General features: G+C 37.9%; 1 protein-coding gene across 9 annotated transcripts in view; it reads left to right on the forward strand.

Annotated features, from left to right (window-relative positions):
* USP34 (ubiquitin specific peptidase 34) overlaps window positions 1-15,196 on the forward strand; it is a 108,533-nt gene that overhangs the window by 26,216 nt on the left and 67,121 nt on the right. For all 9 annotated transcript variants that reach the window (XM_027693237.1, XM_027693242.1, XM_027693240.1 and 6 more), the window contains exons 6-8: window positions 3,733-3,800; window positions 11,240-11,432; window positions 13,906-13,967. In XM_027693237.1, coding sequence (XP_027549038.1) covers window positions 3,733-3,800; window positions 11,240-11,432; window positions 13,906-13,967 — 323 coding nt within the window. The remainder of the gene's footprint in view (window positions 1-3,732; window positions 3,801-11,239; window positions 11,433-13,905; window positions 13,968-15,196) is intronic.

Here is a 15,196-nt window from a genome sequence, read left to right on the forward strand (position 1 = left end):
TCTATCCCTGAAATTGTGCTGGAAGATTTTCCTTGTTGGGAATGTGGGGTTTCGTCGTTTGAGGGGAATAACTCCCATTGTCCAAACCTTCCCCATCTCCCAAAGCACCCAAGGAGATTATTTTTCAGATTTCTATCTCAATATGAAGGTTGTAACAGCCCCAGAAGAAACTCAGAAGAACGTTGTCAGAGGTCATTTCTATCCCTGAAATTGTGCTGGAAGATCTTCCTTGTTGGGAATGTGGGATTTCGTCATTCAGTAACTCCCATTGTCCAAACCTTCCCCATCTCCCGAAGCGCCCAAGGAGATTTTTTTTTCAGATTTCTACCTCAATATGAAGATTGTAACAGCCTCAGAAGAATGTTATCAGAGGTCATTTCTATCCCTGAAATTGTGCTGGAAGATCTTCCTTGTTGGGAATGTGGGATTTCGTCGTTCAGTAACTCCCATTGTCCAAACCTTCCCCATCTCCCGAAGCGCCCAAGGAGATTTTTTTTTCAGATTTCTACCTCGATATGAAGGTTGTAAGAGTTCCAGAAGAAACTCAGAAGAATTTTGTCAGAGGTCATTTCTATCCCTGAAATTGTGCCATGGAAATATCTTGAGTTCCTCAGGATATTTTGACTTTTTAGCCCTTCATGTGAGGCACAAATGGATTTATTTGGGATTTCTGTGATTTTTATATTATTACAGATACTTCTATTATTTATATTAAATATTTATATTACTTATAGTATATTATTTGCAGCATAGAGGGGATCATCTTTTATTCTCACTTAGCTTGAGAATGCACATCCTCCATCATCTCTGTGATTTGCAGTCACAGTGATTTGTGACTGGTGGAATTCCAAACTGATTTCAGTGGAGATTTGAAGATTGGTGATGAAAATAAACCCCAAACCTGAAGAAAAACCTATGAAAACTTGGTGTAATGTGAGAATATGAAGTTGTGCCCTGTCTGGTGGAAGTTACATTTGGGCAAAAAGGAAACCAGGAGTTTGTTGTGCCTCATAGGAAGGGAGTTCAGCATCATTTTGACACTCTTGGCAGTTAGAAATCCTTGTTTTTCAGTAAGCATTCTGCCTGCAAATCCCATTTCTTGCATATCCCATCCCACTGCAACTGCTTTGCTTCTTTGTCCTGTTTGAAATCTTTATTTTTCACCACATAAATTGTTTATTTTCTTTATTCTCAGTGATGTGCCCTTAACCCAAAATATTTCTCATCAGACTTTCTCCTTGCAGACAATTATTTGGCAACTTTGCATTTATCTTTTTTTCTAGTAGGTGGCACATTTAACTCTTTCTTGGAGCTATTTTAGGTGAGCTCTGTGGTTAAACCTGCCAGATAAAATGAAATTCAATCCAAACCAGAACCAGAAGAACTGTTTCTTCAACCTCTTCCAGCTTTGCAGCTCTTCCCAATCAACCAGCATCTTTCTTTTGAGCTCTTGCTTTGCTGGCAAATCTCTGTGAGTTAGGGGAAAACTGTTTAAAAAACAATTATATTTAGGTTTTATCTGTCAGTTCACTGCAGAAAGTATAAGAAGATGTTGCTTTATGTGTAATTAATGTGCCTTATTCATCCACTTGCTGCATTTTGGTGTCACTCTGTACTTGTTAGCACTGCTTCTGACTTTCAAATGCAATATATTTATTAGATCCAAATGAGGCAGCTATTTTTTATTTTATAAAATAAATTTTACCTTACCAATATTAATAATATTTCTTTCCTTTTATAATGATGATTTTGATATAATGTTTCTCTTTGTTTTGTGTTTCTGTCACTTCTCCGTGTAATTCATATAACATAGGTAAATACAGATAATTCAATAAATATTTCTGATAGTGAAATGGTGAATGACCCACAGCTTGTTCTGTGCAGGGTTTAAACCTCACATCCATTTTACTGGGTGAGACTTCCAGAGTTGAATCAGAAGTAAAAGCTGTTGAGAGGTGCTCTGCCTTTTAGAAACTAATTACCTCTGATAAAGGGTAAATAATAGGAAAAAACCCTTCTGAAACTTGAGAACAGAACAGATGCAGTGAATACTTTGTCTTAAAAGCAGCTGGAAGCAAAAAAAAAAACAAGTTGTGGATTTTCAGTGTAATTTGATATTATTTTTTATCATTTTAGGGATGCTAGTTCATGTCATTTTATATATGCTCTTTTTACATCATTTAAATAATTCAGTATTTGAATATTTAACATGTTTGAAATTATATTTTCATTTGTAACGTGTGAAATGAACCTTTAAATGAATTCTGAGGCTGAAGGTTGTGTGTAATGCAAGTACACAGATGCATCAAATGGCTTTAGAAGTTTGAATTGATACAGACCAAAAACTGCTGTGAACGGTGAAAGCCACAAGAACAAAATGATGAAACCACTTCAGACTTTCCTTTCACAAAGAAATACATTTGCTTTGCTGTCTCCTGCTCTCTGTGGAACAGAGCACACCATGTTAAACATCAAACTGTGTAAATACAATGGGATCTTTGTCATCCCTGCAACTCCCTGTCAAAATGTTATTGAATTCCTGTTTCCAGCACCAGCATCTTCTGGTTACACTTTGTATCTTTGGGATGTTTGCATTTTTTCCCTTCTTGGATCAGAGGCTTGTTCCAAATGGGGGCTTTTTTTTGCAAGATTTTGGGCTGCTTTGTTTTGCAAAGTAGCTTCTTCTTGTTGCCCTGTAAAAAGTAAGTCTGCAGATCACTTTTTTTTTTCAAAACTGGCTCAAAAAGTTCTTTGGTTCGTTCTGGAAATGCTGACGAGCGACGCTGGGGATACACTTTTCTTCCAGCCTAATCTTGTTCTCTCTCCTGGCAAGGAGGAGAATGTGCATTTTCTACATACAGAATTGAATTCTTTGCCACTGATGCAAGAAATCCTGGCTGAGGTGAACCATTATTTTAAGGCCAGATGACCCTGAGTGACAGTGTTGGCTTTTCCCAAGAGCTTTGTGTGTGCACAGGATTAAAATTACCTGGGGAGGGAAGAGCTGCTGCCGTTTCATCCCTTCCCTGGCACGTAGTTGTCTCTCTGTAACAGGTTTAACAGGATCCCTGCTCCTGTTTGAAATGCAGATGGGAATTCTAACTTGGCCTGTGGAAGTGGTTTGGTTGGTCCTTTCCCTCACAGAGGTGCCCAGTAGCTGTTTCAGGGGTTTTTTTTCCTGCATATATTTTCTTCCTGCATTTTCTTTCTGAAGGTGGCAAAAGAGAGAATTGCAAATAGGAGAAATGCAAACCTGGTGGTGAAAAACCTGTGCTTGTAAAACATTATTTTAGAGGATCCATAAGCCCTAAGAAGCAAAAGCACCCCAAGTCAAACGATGTTACTCGATTTAGGAGTGATTTGCAAGGAACAGAAAGAACGGAATAATCTTCTTGTGGACTTGAAAAGCAAAAAAAGAAACCCCACGGGGCTGAGTAGCAGTTTTTCCTCCTGAAGAAACTACAGAAAATAAAAAAAAATGAGGCACCTGAGCAGTAGGATACTATTTATACAAAGTGTATATTTTCCAGCTGACAAACAGGAAAGATGCAGCTCCTGTTTTGAAAATGAGGAAATTAAGAAGTTGAAGTCGAATGAAAAATGGAAAACACCTTTTTTTAAAGTGGGGTTGCACCTGCAACTGTACTAGCAATATTTCATTGTTTTTTTTTTACCATTCTCTTTAAATGTCATTAATGAAGTTTTTCTCTCTTTCTGTTTTTTGCATTATAGATCAGAATATGGCTACACATCCCTGCTGTCATGCAGCACATTATACCCTTTAGGACTTACGTTATCAGGTAAAGTTTTACTTGAAGAATTTCTCTGGTGGGACTTTTGGACATTGTAATTATTTATAATTGATAGACTTTTAATTGGACAGGTTGTTGCTCTGACTGTACCATTTCAACCAGGAGAGTTAAAGTGATATTTGGAGTTCATTTGGGCAGCTCTGATTTCACATCAATCAGATCAATCTCATTAATTTATCGTATTTTAAACGTGACATTCTGAGAGGTTGTGTCAGGCTCTGTTTTGATACAATCTCAGTGTGATATCCTCATCAGACTGAACAGAAAATTTGCAGTGAGGTGATGGAAGTGGAGGAGTAGCTCCAGCTCCTGAGTTTTAACACTGCTTCCCATTCTGATGTTCTGCATTTCCAGCTGGCAGGAGCTGAAGTGTGAGCAAAAGTCTGCTCACACTTTTATGTATCTAAATATATCCAGTCCCAAAGATTTTCTTTCGAGCTGCCTGTCATGAAAAACACTTTCAAATTAAAGTACTTGGAGAGATATTTAATTATACAAGCAGTTTGTTTTGCATTGGGTTTCTCAGGACAATAGAAACCTGTCAGTGAGCTGCTGATGGAACTATCTGTGTGTGTATCTGCCTGGAGGTGCAGGGGTGTGGTCACAGCTAATTCTCCTTCCAGTGGCCCAACATAAGATATTCCTGCTCTTCCATAGGCCCACAGCTCCTCCAAGGCTCTGGAATTCCTGTAACTGTAATATTAGGAATGTGCTTATACCAGTCATAGGAGAAATGTGCCTTTACACATCATATTGTCTTAACTATTCTAGTATAAAAGAACACTCAGCAAAACTAATGATATTGGCAACAAATAAGTTCACAGAACAATGAGACTGAGAATTATATTTCATGTTTTAAAATGTTCTCGATGCATTTTGACTGTAAAAATTTAAGTGCTGCCTTGTCTGTCTTACTGTGACATAGTCTCTGCCAAAATGATCCCAGCACAGAGAAGAGTATTTTGATTTTTTATTAAAACCCATCACTCTGGAGTTACACTCCAGCCATGTGCAGTCCTGTAATTGCTGATGTGTTATCTTTGAAATCTTTTAAAGGTAATTATTAATCATGAAGCAGCTTAGGGAGGGCAAGCAGAGGATCTTCGAGTTCTTGTCTTGTACATATTCCATTTAATGGCTCTTTGTGTACCTGGGAATTTGGTCATGAGCCTTACCTGTCTTCTTGGGATATATGGAAATTAAAAAGAGCATCAGCAATTAAGGATCAACAATTAGAATTAGGCTGATAAGAAGGAATTTACTTGAATGAGACACATCCTGTAGTTTTTCCTGGTAATCCTTGCTTGTTATCCTGTAATTCTTAAAACATTTTCTGGTTTATAACTGTAGGTGTAATTGGGGTCACCAGAATGAATAGAAGAGGTTTTTTCTTGGGTTCTCCTCATGTTTTCCCCTTTACCCATTAGAGTATTTGCATCTGATTTGAAATGTGATTTGTCAGCAGCTTCTTGCCATAAATAATGCCCTCGGTGTCTGTTCACAGAGTTTACAACACATTCCTGTCAATCACAACAGGAATATTAACATAGGATACATCTCTGGAAAACACAGTTTAGAGCAGGAAGGGGGTGTTCTCCCAGTTGCTGTTTTTCCCAGCTGAATCCTGAGGGGATCTGGGATTTCTCAACGTTACGAAATCCAAATCTTTTTGTGGAGATTCACTTCCAGAGCAGGACACGAAGCTTTGGAGGCCACAGAACAAAAATAACCTCCAGGGCTGCACCTTTATGTGGGGCAGAAGTGAACACAGATGCCTTTGGGAAAAAGATGACTTTTCCTGGTGGATGCAGCTCACCCCACGTGGCTGTCAAAGCTCCCAGATCTTGTCTGAGCAGCTTTGGGTCTCTGGGTCTCCATCTGCTTTTTACTTCAGGAAAGAGCTAAAAAATAAAAAAAAAGCCAAGCCAGTGCTGGGCACAGCAGCACAACCCCTTTGAAACAGATCCTGCAGAACTTCTGCTGCTCTGCAAACTCAGGGGCCTTGGAGGGGGTTTTGGTCTGCAATGAACTCTGGGGGCTCTGATTGACTTATTTCCAGTTGCTGCTCATGGAGATTCCTTGCAAAAATTGCATTTTGGGGCCTGAGTAGCACAAGCAGCAAAAGAGAAGAGAAATCACCTGAGTGGCACCTTAGCAGCATCTTTTCTCAGCTGAGGGTACCCTTTCTGTCCCTGTCCTGTGGTTATTTCTGCCAGAAGTGGATGAAGTGAACAGCAAAACGTGTGTTTGTGTAGAGGAGACCACTGCTGGAATTTGCAAAGATCATGGACACAACCCTGTCATTGCTGCTACCAGAAAAAGGCTAATAAATGTTATTTTCTGCCTGGGGAATGGAGCACTGGCATTCACATCTTGCCTCAGAAAAGGGGCTGTGTCTTTATGCAGTTTAGGAAAGAAATAAAGGACATGAATTGAAAATTACACCTTTCAATAGGGAAGCAGAGTGATTTTGACCTCCTCAGAAAGAAGCTTTTACTGATCCTAATACCTCAGAATTCTCCATTTCAAACTGCAAAATCCTCATAAAGAAGGAAGAGCCTCAGAAAAGTGGCTCAAGACAGTAAGTCATGATGTAATGCAATTATAAATGAGGGCAAGTTGGTGATGATGCCTCTCAATGAAAAAAGACATGGGTTCCAGCTGTCTTCTACCTCAAGACCAGAGATGGGAGAGGCTTTGCATTGCTCAGATATTGAATATCTTGAGAGAGCAGAAGCTCTAAACAGCAGTGTTTGGAGGACACTTGTTTTTTCAGGGGCAAAAATGTTGATTGAAAATGCCACGGATAGTTCTGTCCCTTAGAAAGAAGACAACAGCAATAAAGCCCAGTTTGATGAGAAGTAAGAGATAAAGTTGTATGTCTGATACTGTAGATGCCTCTGTAAAGCACCAAAAAGTGCTGGATGATAAGGAAAAGACCTGAAATCCTTCTTGCTTTGACATCACAGCTTTGACATCCCCTATTTAACGTTCCTCTGGTAAAATCTGAGAGCTCTGACCGGTTCTAACCCCTCCTGCTCCCCTCCCCTTCTCTCTTCTCCGTGTCTCCTGCTTCCAGATGGATCTGGAGAGATTTTTTTGGGAAGGATTCCTGTGTCTGGCCCAGTTTGGGATAAACAGGAGCACATTGAGAGGAGATTGCAGGTGGCACAGGGCACACACAGCCCTGGCACCTACAGAGAGTTGGGAGCTCCACATAACTGTTGATCCACAGAGAAAACGCAGCTGGGAGAATTCAAATGGCTCTTCTGCTTAAAAATATTCTCCTTAAGAATTCCCTAAAAATATTCTCCTCAAGAATTTGGCTTTTAAGGGAGTGCCCAAGACCACTCCTTGCTACTGCACGTCATGAAGAACTCTTGTCCATGAGCCTTGAAGGTTTTCATCACAAAATATATTCACCTCCTCCAAAAACTCTGAAAATTTAAGGGATGGGTACAAAGAGTAGATAAGTGAGAAGACAAAACCCAGACCCTTGAGTGAATTCTTCCCATCACAGAGGAGTCCTGACTCATTCTGCTTAGATGCCCTTTAGCAGCTGTGGTCCCAAGGAGTCATATTAAGGGAAAAAAGATGATTTCACAGCTGAGTAGCTGAAGTCCTGAAGCATAAGATGTTATTGTAAGCCTTACATTAGCATGGAGCTGCATGTTTAAAACTGTTGATTAAAACTGAACTCTCTTTTGTGCCCACATTGAAATAGTTTCAGTTGGCTAAAACTGATTTTTAAAAAAATTAATATGTATGTATGTGTGTTGTTTAAATGTAGATAAGAGATATTAATTGATTATTTTAAGTATGCCAGGCTGGCAGGACAGGTCCTGTATATAAGTGGAATATCCTTTATGTATATGTATAAAAAGAGGTATGTTTTATTCTTAAAGTCTCATTCAGGCAAAAATTTTAGATGAAGCAGATTCCACAGGTCCTGGCATCTCATTCATCTATTATTCCTTTAAGCCTTAATGCTCATCAGGATCAAAAAGAGATAAAAATGCAGGAATTAAAAAAATAATGAAGGGCAGAATGGAAGCTATTATTAAGCCATTACATGAGTCAGTCACACATTCCCATTTATGTGCTTTATATACAGTTCCATCTCAGAGATAATCCCAGAACCACCTCGGTGGTGGGAAGGGTGACAAGGAAGGGAGTAGATAAAAAATTTACATTGATAAGAGGAGAGACATAGTCTAGGGTGGTTGTTTTTTTATTTTTTGACAGAGATTCCTATCATTTATGGATGATACGAAGATAATAAGTAGGGAATGGTAATTCACAGTTTTTTTAAAGAAATGGAGAAAGAAATTTTTAAAGAAATGTGCCATGTAATTGTCAGATTTAAGAAGTGAAAGGAGTTTGTTTTCCATGCAAATGTAATTGTCAAACGGACTGGCACAGGTTAATGAGAAAGCCAGAGGTATAAATAGAAAGAGAGGAATGAATTTGCAGGAGTAGATGGATTCATCCATTATTTTATAGATGGGATAAATCTTTAATCTGCTTTTGGAGTGGCTATTTTGGGTTAAACAGACCTTTTGCCTTGCTCCAGGATCCCTGTTCTTACTGAGGCAACGCAGCAAATTCACAGTCAGGGGAAGCAAAGATGGCTGTTCATTGCCAGTGCCAGCTAAAGAGTTCTTTTTGGTCAATAATAATATTACACTGGTAAAAACATAACATGGAGCCAGTTTACTGGTCCACATGGGTTCAGCCCACTCTGCCTTTCCACAATAAAAAAAGGAGGCTTGGCCTACTCTGCAAATTTCCATGGGTTTAATCCTGGTAGTAAAGATATGATCCTGTTTGATTTATGACCAGTGTAGTAGTGCCAGAATATTCTGTAGTGTAGCTGCAGTTACACTTCTAAAAGAAGTTTGAAATCTACTGTTTTACTGTGCTTGGTTGGAACAAGCCAGTTGTGTTAAAAACTTGGGCTCTGTGGTAGCAAGTAAAACATGCTCTGTTCTCTGGAGCTTTCTTCAGGGTTCTGTAGCTGTGAAAATGCACCCAGAAGTAGTTTAATTTATTCTAAAGTGCAATTTTTAAAAAAAAACACTCAGTGATATTATAATACAAAAAATATGACACTAACCTGATTCAGGTTAAAAGTGTGGATGTAGTGTGAATTTTATTAAAAAACAGGTTTAGACTGATAATGTGGCATTAAAATAAGAAATGTTTTGTTTTATAAACTGGATTATTGTAGTTTCTTCACCAAACTTTGTAGTGTGAGGACGATTTCGTGTCACAGAAATTTAGTGAAGCCACCAAAGCCCCCTTTCTTCTGTATATGGAGATGTGTTCATTCCCACCTGTCCAGTGCATAAAAGCACCTTTCTCTGGCCTTGTTAAAATGAGGAAATTCATATCATGTGTTTGGACATCTTTGGGACCTTTAGAAATCCTTCATGAAACTGTTGAATCTGCCCTGATGTGCATTATGGATGTGGAAAAGCTCTGGGGACCAGGACCGATGGCAGTTTACATATAAAAATGGGAAGATAAAACTTGCTGGGAGTTACAGAATCACAGAATTGTTAAGGATGAAGAACATCTCTGAGATCATCAAGTCCAACCATTAACCCAGCACTGCTCTGTGGGAACTAAACCACATCCCAAAGTGCCACATCTGCACATTTTTGAACACTTCCAGGGGATGGTGACTCTGAGAAATCCTTGCACCTGCTTTTCGTGACCGGGCGTGGGAGCCTAATTATGGCCTCTTATTTTTTCATTCAGTCTCTCTGCCATAAAATAAACCCTAAATATTTTGGTTCCTTTTTGAGCCAGCTGAGGTTTGAAGGAGGTGCAGGATGTTCCTTTTTCTCTGGATGGTGTGTGGGACACAACCATGGCTATTTGCTCATGACAAAGCACCCACAGGTCGTGTTTCCTGACCCAGGCTGGTGCTTTTTCCCCTCAGTGGAGCTGCTCTCACCTGTCTGCAGGTTAAAGGCAGGTCACTGGGGCCACTTTGCTGCTGAACTTTTTCCCAGGAGTGTTCCCTTCTCCTTCCTACTTGGCTTCTGGTTACACATCATTGCACAGAAGCAGCATTTTCTTGCCAGGAATCTGATTTCCCAACTAATCCCGGGGAAGGATCTGGTTGCCTTGGCCTGGAATGGTCCTTTTTTTGTCCTGCCATTACTTATCTGTGATCCCTGTCATCCATCTCCAGCCTGGGATTGTTTGCACTGGAGTCTCTTTTCTCTGTTTGACAGTGTTAAGTATCATTTAAGTGTGTTTATTTTAAGGCCTCTACACAAGAGCTGTGAAAAAGAACCTTAATCTAAATAAGAATCAGGGCCCGTAGTTTTGCTTTTAAAAAAAAAAAAATTACTGGTGTTTATATGATGTAAATGCAAAGGAATGGTGCATAAATCCAGTTAAGTGTAGTTTAATATCTCTTGTGTTTTTTTAAAAGATTCATGCTTCTCTTTGGCTGTTCTCCAAGGACAGATCCAGGCTTGGGCTGTCAAACAAATGGATTTTTAACGGGTTTCTGTGTAGTTAAATCTAGTTTGGATGTAGCTGCAACTTCAAAACACTGAAGTACAGCAGAAAAAATTAATTATGCTAACGTTGTATGCATGTACCTTTCCCTGTGCCATCCTTAGTGGCATCCAAACAAGCTCAGGAAAGCTTGGTTTTAAATATTTTTGTCTTACACATTCAGTTGAGGAGAAATTCTCAACTGTGTCAGTGTTTTCCAGGTATCTCAGTGGAGATTTTCTGTGTCTCAGTTTTGTAGTTGCTTAGGCAGGACTCATGTCACACTGGGTTCTAGAAATGATTTATATATTTATATATTTAAATGATTAATATATTTAATGATATATAATGATTTACATATTATATATTTATATGGTATATATTTATATATATATTTATATGATTTTATATTTAGGTTTTATAAATGGTTATTTCTTATGCCTCCCTTCAGCTCATTGTGAGGTGACCCCTCATCTGAGGTGGTTGCAGTAGGACAAACTCAGCTGTTTAAAATTCTTTAGCAATTTATTGACTTTTAAAAATTTTCTGCGTAATTCTCTTTGCCTTTGGTGTTTTTCTGAACTGTTGCCAACTTTTAGAATAGTATTTTAAGGCATAGTACTTTTAGAGCTATTGGAAATAATGTCTTTGCTACAATCAAGATGGTGTTCCAGGAATGTTCTAGTTTGAATCATACCCCTTTTTTTTGTTTTGTTTTTTTTTGGGGGGGGGGGTTTGTTTTGGTTTTTGTTGTTGTTTTTGGTTTTGTTTGGGTTTTTTGTTTTTTGGTTGGTTTTTTTGTTTGTTTTTGGGAGGGGTTGGTTTTTTGGTGTGGGTTTTTTTTTGGTTTGGTTTATTTGTTTGTTTTTTGTTTGTTTTTTTTTTTTAATTCCATTTGTGATTTATTCCAGGTATTTATGTAAACTGTCAGACCAGGAGCTACGACAGAGTGCAGCCAGGAACATGGCAGATCTCATGTGGAGCACAGTGAAAGAACCCTTGGACACAGCCTTGTGTTTTGATAAAGAAAGTCTCGATCTTGCCTTTAAATACTTTATGTCTCCAACTCTAACAATGAGATTGGCTGGGCTGAGTCAAATAACAGTAAGGACTTTTTAAAAATATAAATAGTATTTAGAAAAAAAATAAATGTTTCTTGTTGGGTTTTAGGGGTTACAGGTTTTTTTTTAATGTGTGAAAACAGCAGAATGCTCTTCTGAGCAGGAAATTATAGCGAATATTTGGTGAATATTGGGATCACTGAGAGCCAAATCCAAGGGATGGCTGTGTCCTGCACCATATGGAGCTGGATCACATTACCTGAACAATTGACATGCTAAACAAAACCCTTATAAACCATATTTTGGGCCAGCTGTGTTGGAGTGAAGCCCCTGGACACGGCAAAATCTGGTGTTTAAAAAGGCTTTCAATGTGTTTCTGCTTTTACCTTGGCAGTGGGTTGACTCTCCTGCTTTGTGTTGTCCATCCCTCATTTTCCTCTCTGTTTAGTCTGGTTCTCTCTGCATTAATTAGCAGAAGACTAAATTGAAGAGGTAAATATAGAAAATAGAAAAAAATTAAAACCAACCCACTCACCCCCCATCTTTCCCTTTCCCATGGAAATGCTCCAGGTCACACCAGGCAAGACATTTTGCTCCTCACTGTATTTAGAGATAAAAGTACTTGCAATTGTTTTAATCAATGGCAATTTAAAGTGACCTGTAAGTACTTCCAATCCTGTTATTGCTGGGCTTAAACTAAAATAAATATTTAATTTACACAGGTATGTGACTTCTACTAAGTTCTAAAGAAAAGTCTGTGAGCTCCATCCACCCGGTGTGATTGGTTTTGAAATAAATTTCTAATGTCTGTATAGTTGCAATTACATTAGATTTCAATTTCTAAAAGTAGTTTCCCTTGGTTTTTTATGATTCTCCTTGTTAGCTACCAGTGCATGTCTTTTTGTGTATCCTTGCCAAAAGAAAGTCTGAAAATAAGGATGCATTACTTGGGTTATTTTTTCAGACACGTTGTTCATTTGGGGGAGTGTGAAATTATGAGATTTTAAGGAATTATGTGTTTTCACCTGTTATGATTGATAAATATTACTGTAAAAGTGAAAGTTTTTAATAACAGGCACGTATTACCAGAAGCAAAATTTTACAGTATTTTTGGACCAAGGCCAATAGTTTTCAGCTTGTAAAAACTGAATATTGGATGCTAATAACTTACTGAGACTTTTTTTTTTTAATGTGAATAGTCTCTAAAACTGCTCTGGAACACTAAGGCAATTTATTCTTCTTATTCAAATCATAGGAAGTTTTATTTTTGTTGTTACCTTGTTTCTCTTTCATTTCATCTTCCAGTCATCTGTTGAGGTGGTTCAGCTCCAAAATACCCCGTTGTCTCCCTGCTTTTCCCTCACAAATAGAATTCTTTGTTCTCCTTCCAGTTACAGATGTGCCCAAGTGTGTGAAAATGAACCCCTCGAACTGATCTGCCCTTTCTCACTTTTCCAGCCCCTTTTTATTTGGTTCTGTGCTTTGGTGTAAGTGCAAATTCAACACTGTCAGGCTTTTCCTGAACAAATTCACTGCAAAACTTGCACAGGGCATGTTTATTCTTCCCTCCTTAGTTTCCTCTAACATAATTTCCACATGAAGTTCTTCTTATGTTTTTGCACTCCTAAATATGCTTCATTTATAAGTCCTGATAACTGATATATTAATAATTGTGTAATCAGGCTCTAATGTCTCATTAATTTCAGTGCATGTTTTCAAATTTATTTCTTCAAAACATTTTTTTCCCATAAAAATCGTTGAGATTAGACAGGAATAAATCTTTGTGTAAAGACTTCAGAAGATCAGCAAATTCACCTGAGTAACAGTACCAGGCTCATTTCAAGAAAGAAGTAAATAATTTGACAGAGTTATTCCACGAGTTTAATTTGAATTTCCAAAATTCACATCACTGTGCCTTTAATTTTTTTGAAAACAAGATGCCAAATAAGTTTTCTTATGTAATTTTAAATATTTTTAAAGATAACATGTACATGGGAAGAATTGGATACTGAGCCATCTCTGTGTCTGGAAAGTTGATGCTGAGGAAAAGAAGTGGAAAAGAGATGTGAAACTTTAACAGGCTTTTTTTTTTACCTTATCAGTTCAGACACCTTTGAAAGCTTCATTTCATATAAAAATATATGGCTTTCATTCTCCAGTTTAATACTTTCAACACTGATAATGAAACGTTTGTTGGTGTAGTAAATGTTACAACAATTGTGAGGCTCATCCTAAAACCTCAATTTCCAGAGTTGTGTTTGATTTCTCAGGAAAACCTGTGCAAAGTGACTGCTGCACACACCTGCTTGATTTCTGCAGTGGGTGGGGGTTTGTTACATCATTTAATTGCTTAAAAAAAGAAAATCTATCCTTGTTCACATTTTTATCAAAGCAACATATTTAAAAACATTTGAGGTACTACAAAAATTTGTTTGCTGTTTTTAAATGTAACAAAACTGCCTCACCAAAGGCTTGGATCAGATTGTAATTTTTTTTCTTCCTTTTTCTAACTGTAGAACCAACTTCATACCTTCAATGATGTGTGTAATAATGAGTCATTAGTTTCAGACACAGAAACGTAAGTAGGAACCTTATTCTGAATATTTGAAGTGTGTTATGTGATTGCAATTCTTCTCTCTTGTTGTTAGGGAGTGGTGATAATTAGAAATATTCTAATCAGGGGGTTAAGAAACGGCTTGAAATGATAAATTTAAAATATTTCTCAATGTTTCTGGATTTCTTTGCTATATTAAAATGCAGAATCAGGGTGAGCTTCAGAAAAATGTAGATGCTGAAATAATAAATACCTGTAATGGGCCATTATCTCCACTGTGATGTATAAATAAGAACCAGCTAATTCATACCCAATTCATATCATTTTTGCCATCTTCTCATTTCCCTGGGTTATGTATTTAACTAAGGCTTGTCTTGCCATCACTGGCTCCCAAAATTGTGATTAGTTTTCTGTGGAGTTTGTGAGGCAATACTACTGATTTCTTCTTCCAAGTCCTAATTTGTAGAATTGAACAGTTTTAAAGGGAACTTCCATAAACCTTGGAGAAGATTCCCCTGTGGGATTGTATTCCAGTGAGGAAATGTATTAATTTTTTGTAGTGACTCTGAACTTACTGTTAGAACTGTCTGGAATTCAAACCAAAATACGTATTTCAGTAAGTTGAAATAACTGTTCTTGTGAAATAGCAGGCAGAGGGTGTAAATTTTAGGATTTTACTCCTGATACACTTTTGACATTTCTCTTGGGGGGGGGGATATATTCTTTGTATTTATCTTGGGGGCCACAGACACACACTCTCCACTATCTTTTGAGCATTACAGTGTCACAGCAGCAGTGCTTGATTTTGTCTGGGTAGTTTTATTATTTATTATTTATTATAATCCACAATAATGTAGATTGCAAATAACAACTTGAATATTTGAAGTGAAATCTCTGGTAATAGGTCGGTATTTGAAACATAAAGAACCAGAATCCGGGGCAGTTTTGCTTCCATCAAAGATGTGAAATTACCTTGGGAATAATCCAAAATAAATAGTAAATACTGTGTTGGGGGTGTGAGGTGGCTCAGCTGACTGGGATGTTGGAATATTGCACTGCCAGTTCCTGGTGTGTTGTTACACTGGGACTGACAAACCTGAGGTTTCTCCAGTTCTTCTCTCCTTCCCTCATGTGGAAAATCTCCAACAGAGGTTTATTTATCTGTTAATTTATCTGCTGAAACACATTTTAACCAGTAGCATCAACAAGAAGTTATCCCACCACTTAAACCTAATAAAAAACTGGTTGAGTTT

Source organism: Neopelma chrysocephalum, unplaced genomic scaffold (assembly GCF_003984885.1).
Source record: "Neopelma chrysocephalum unplaced genomic scaffold, ASM398488v2 Primary Assembly neopelma1_91, whole genome shotgun sequence".
Taxonomy (NCBI): Eukaryota; Metazoa; Chordata; class Aves; order Passeriformes; family Pipridae; genus Neopelma; species Neopelma chrysocephalum.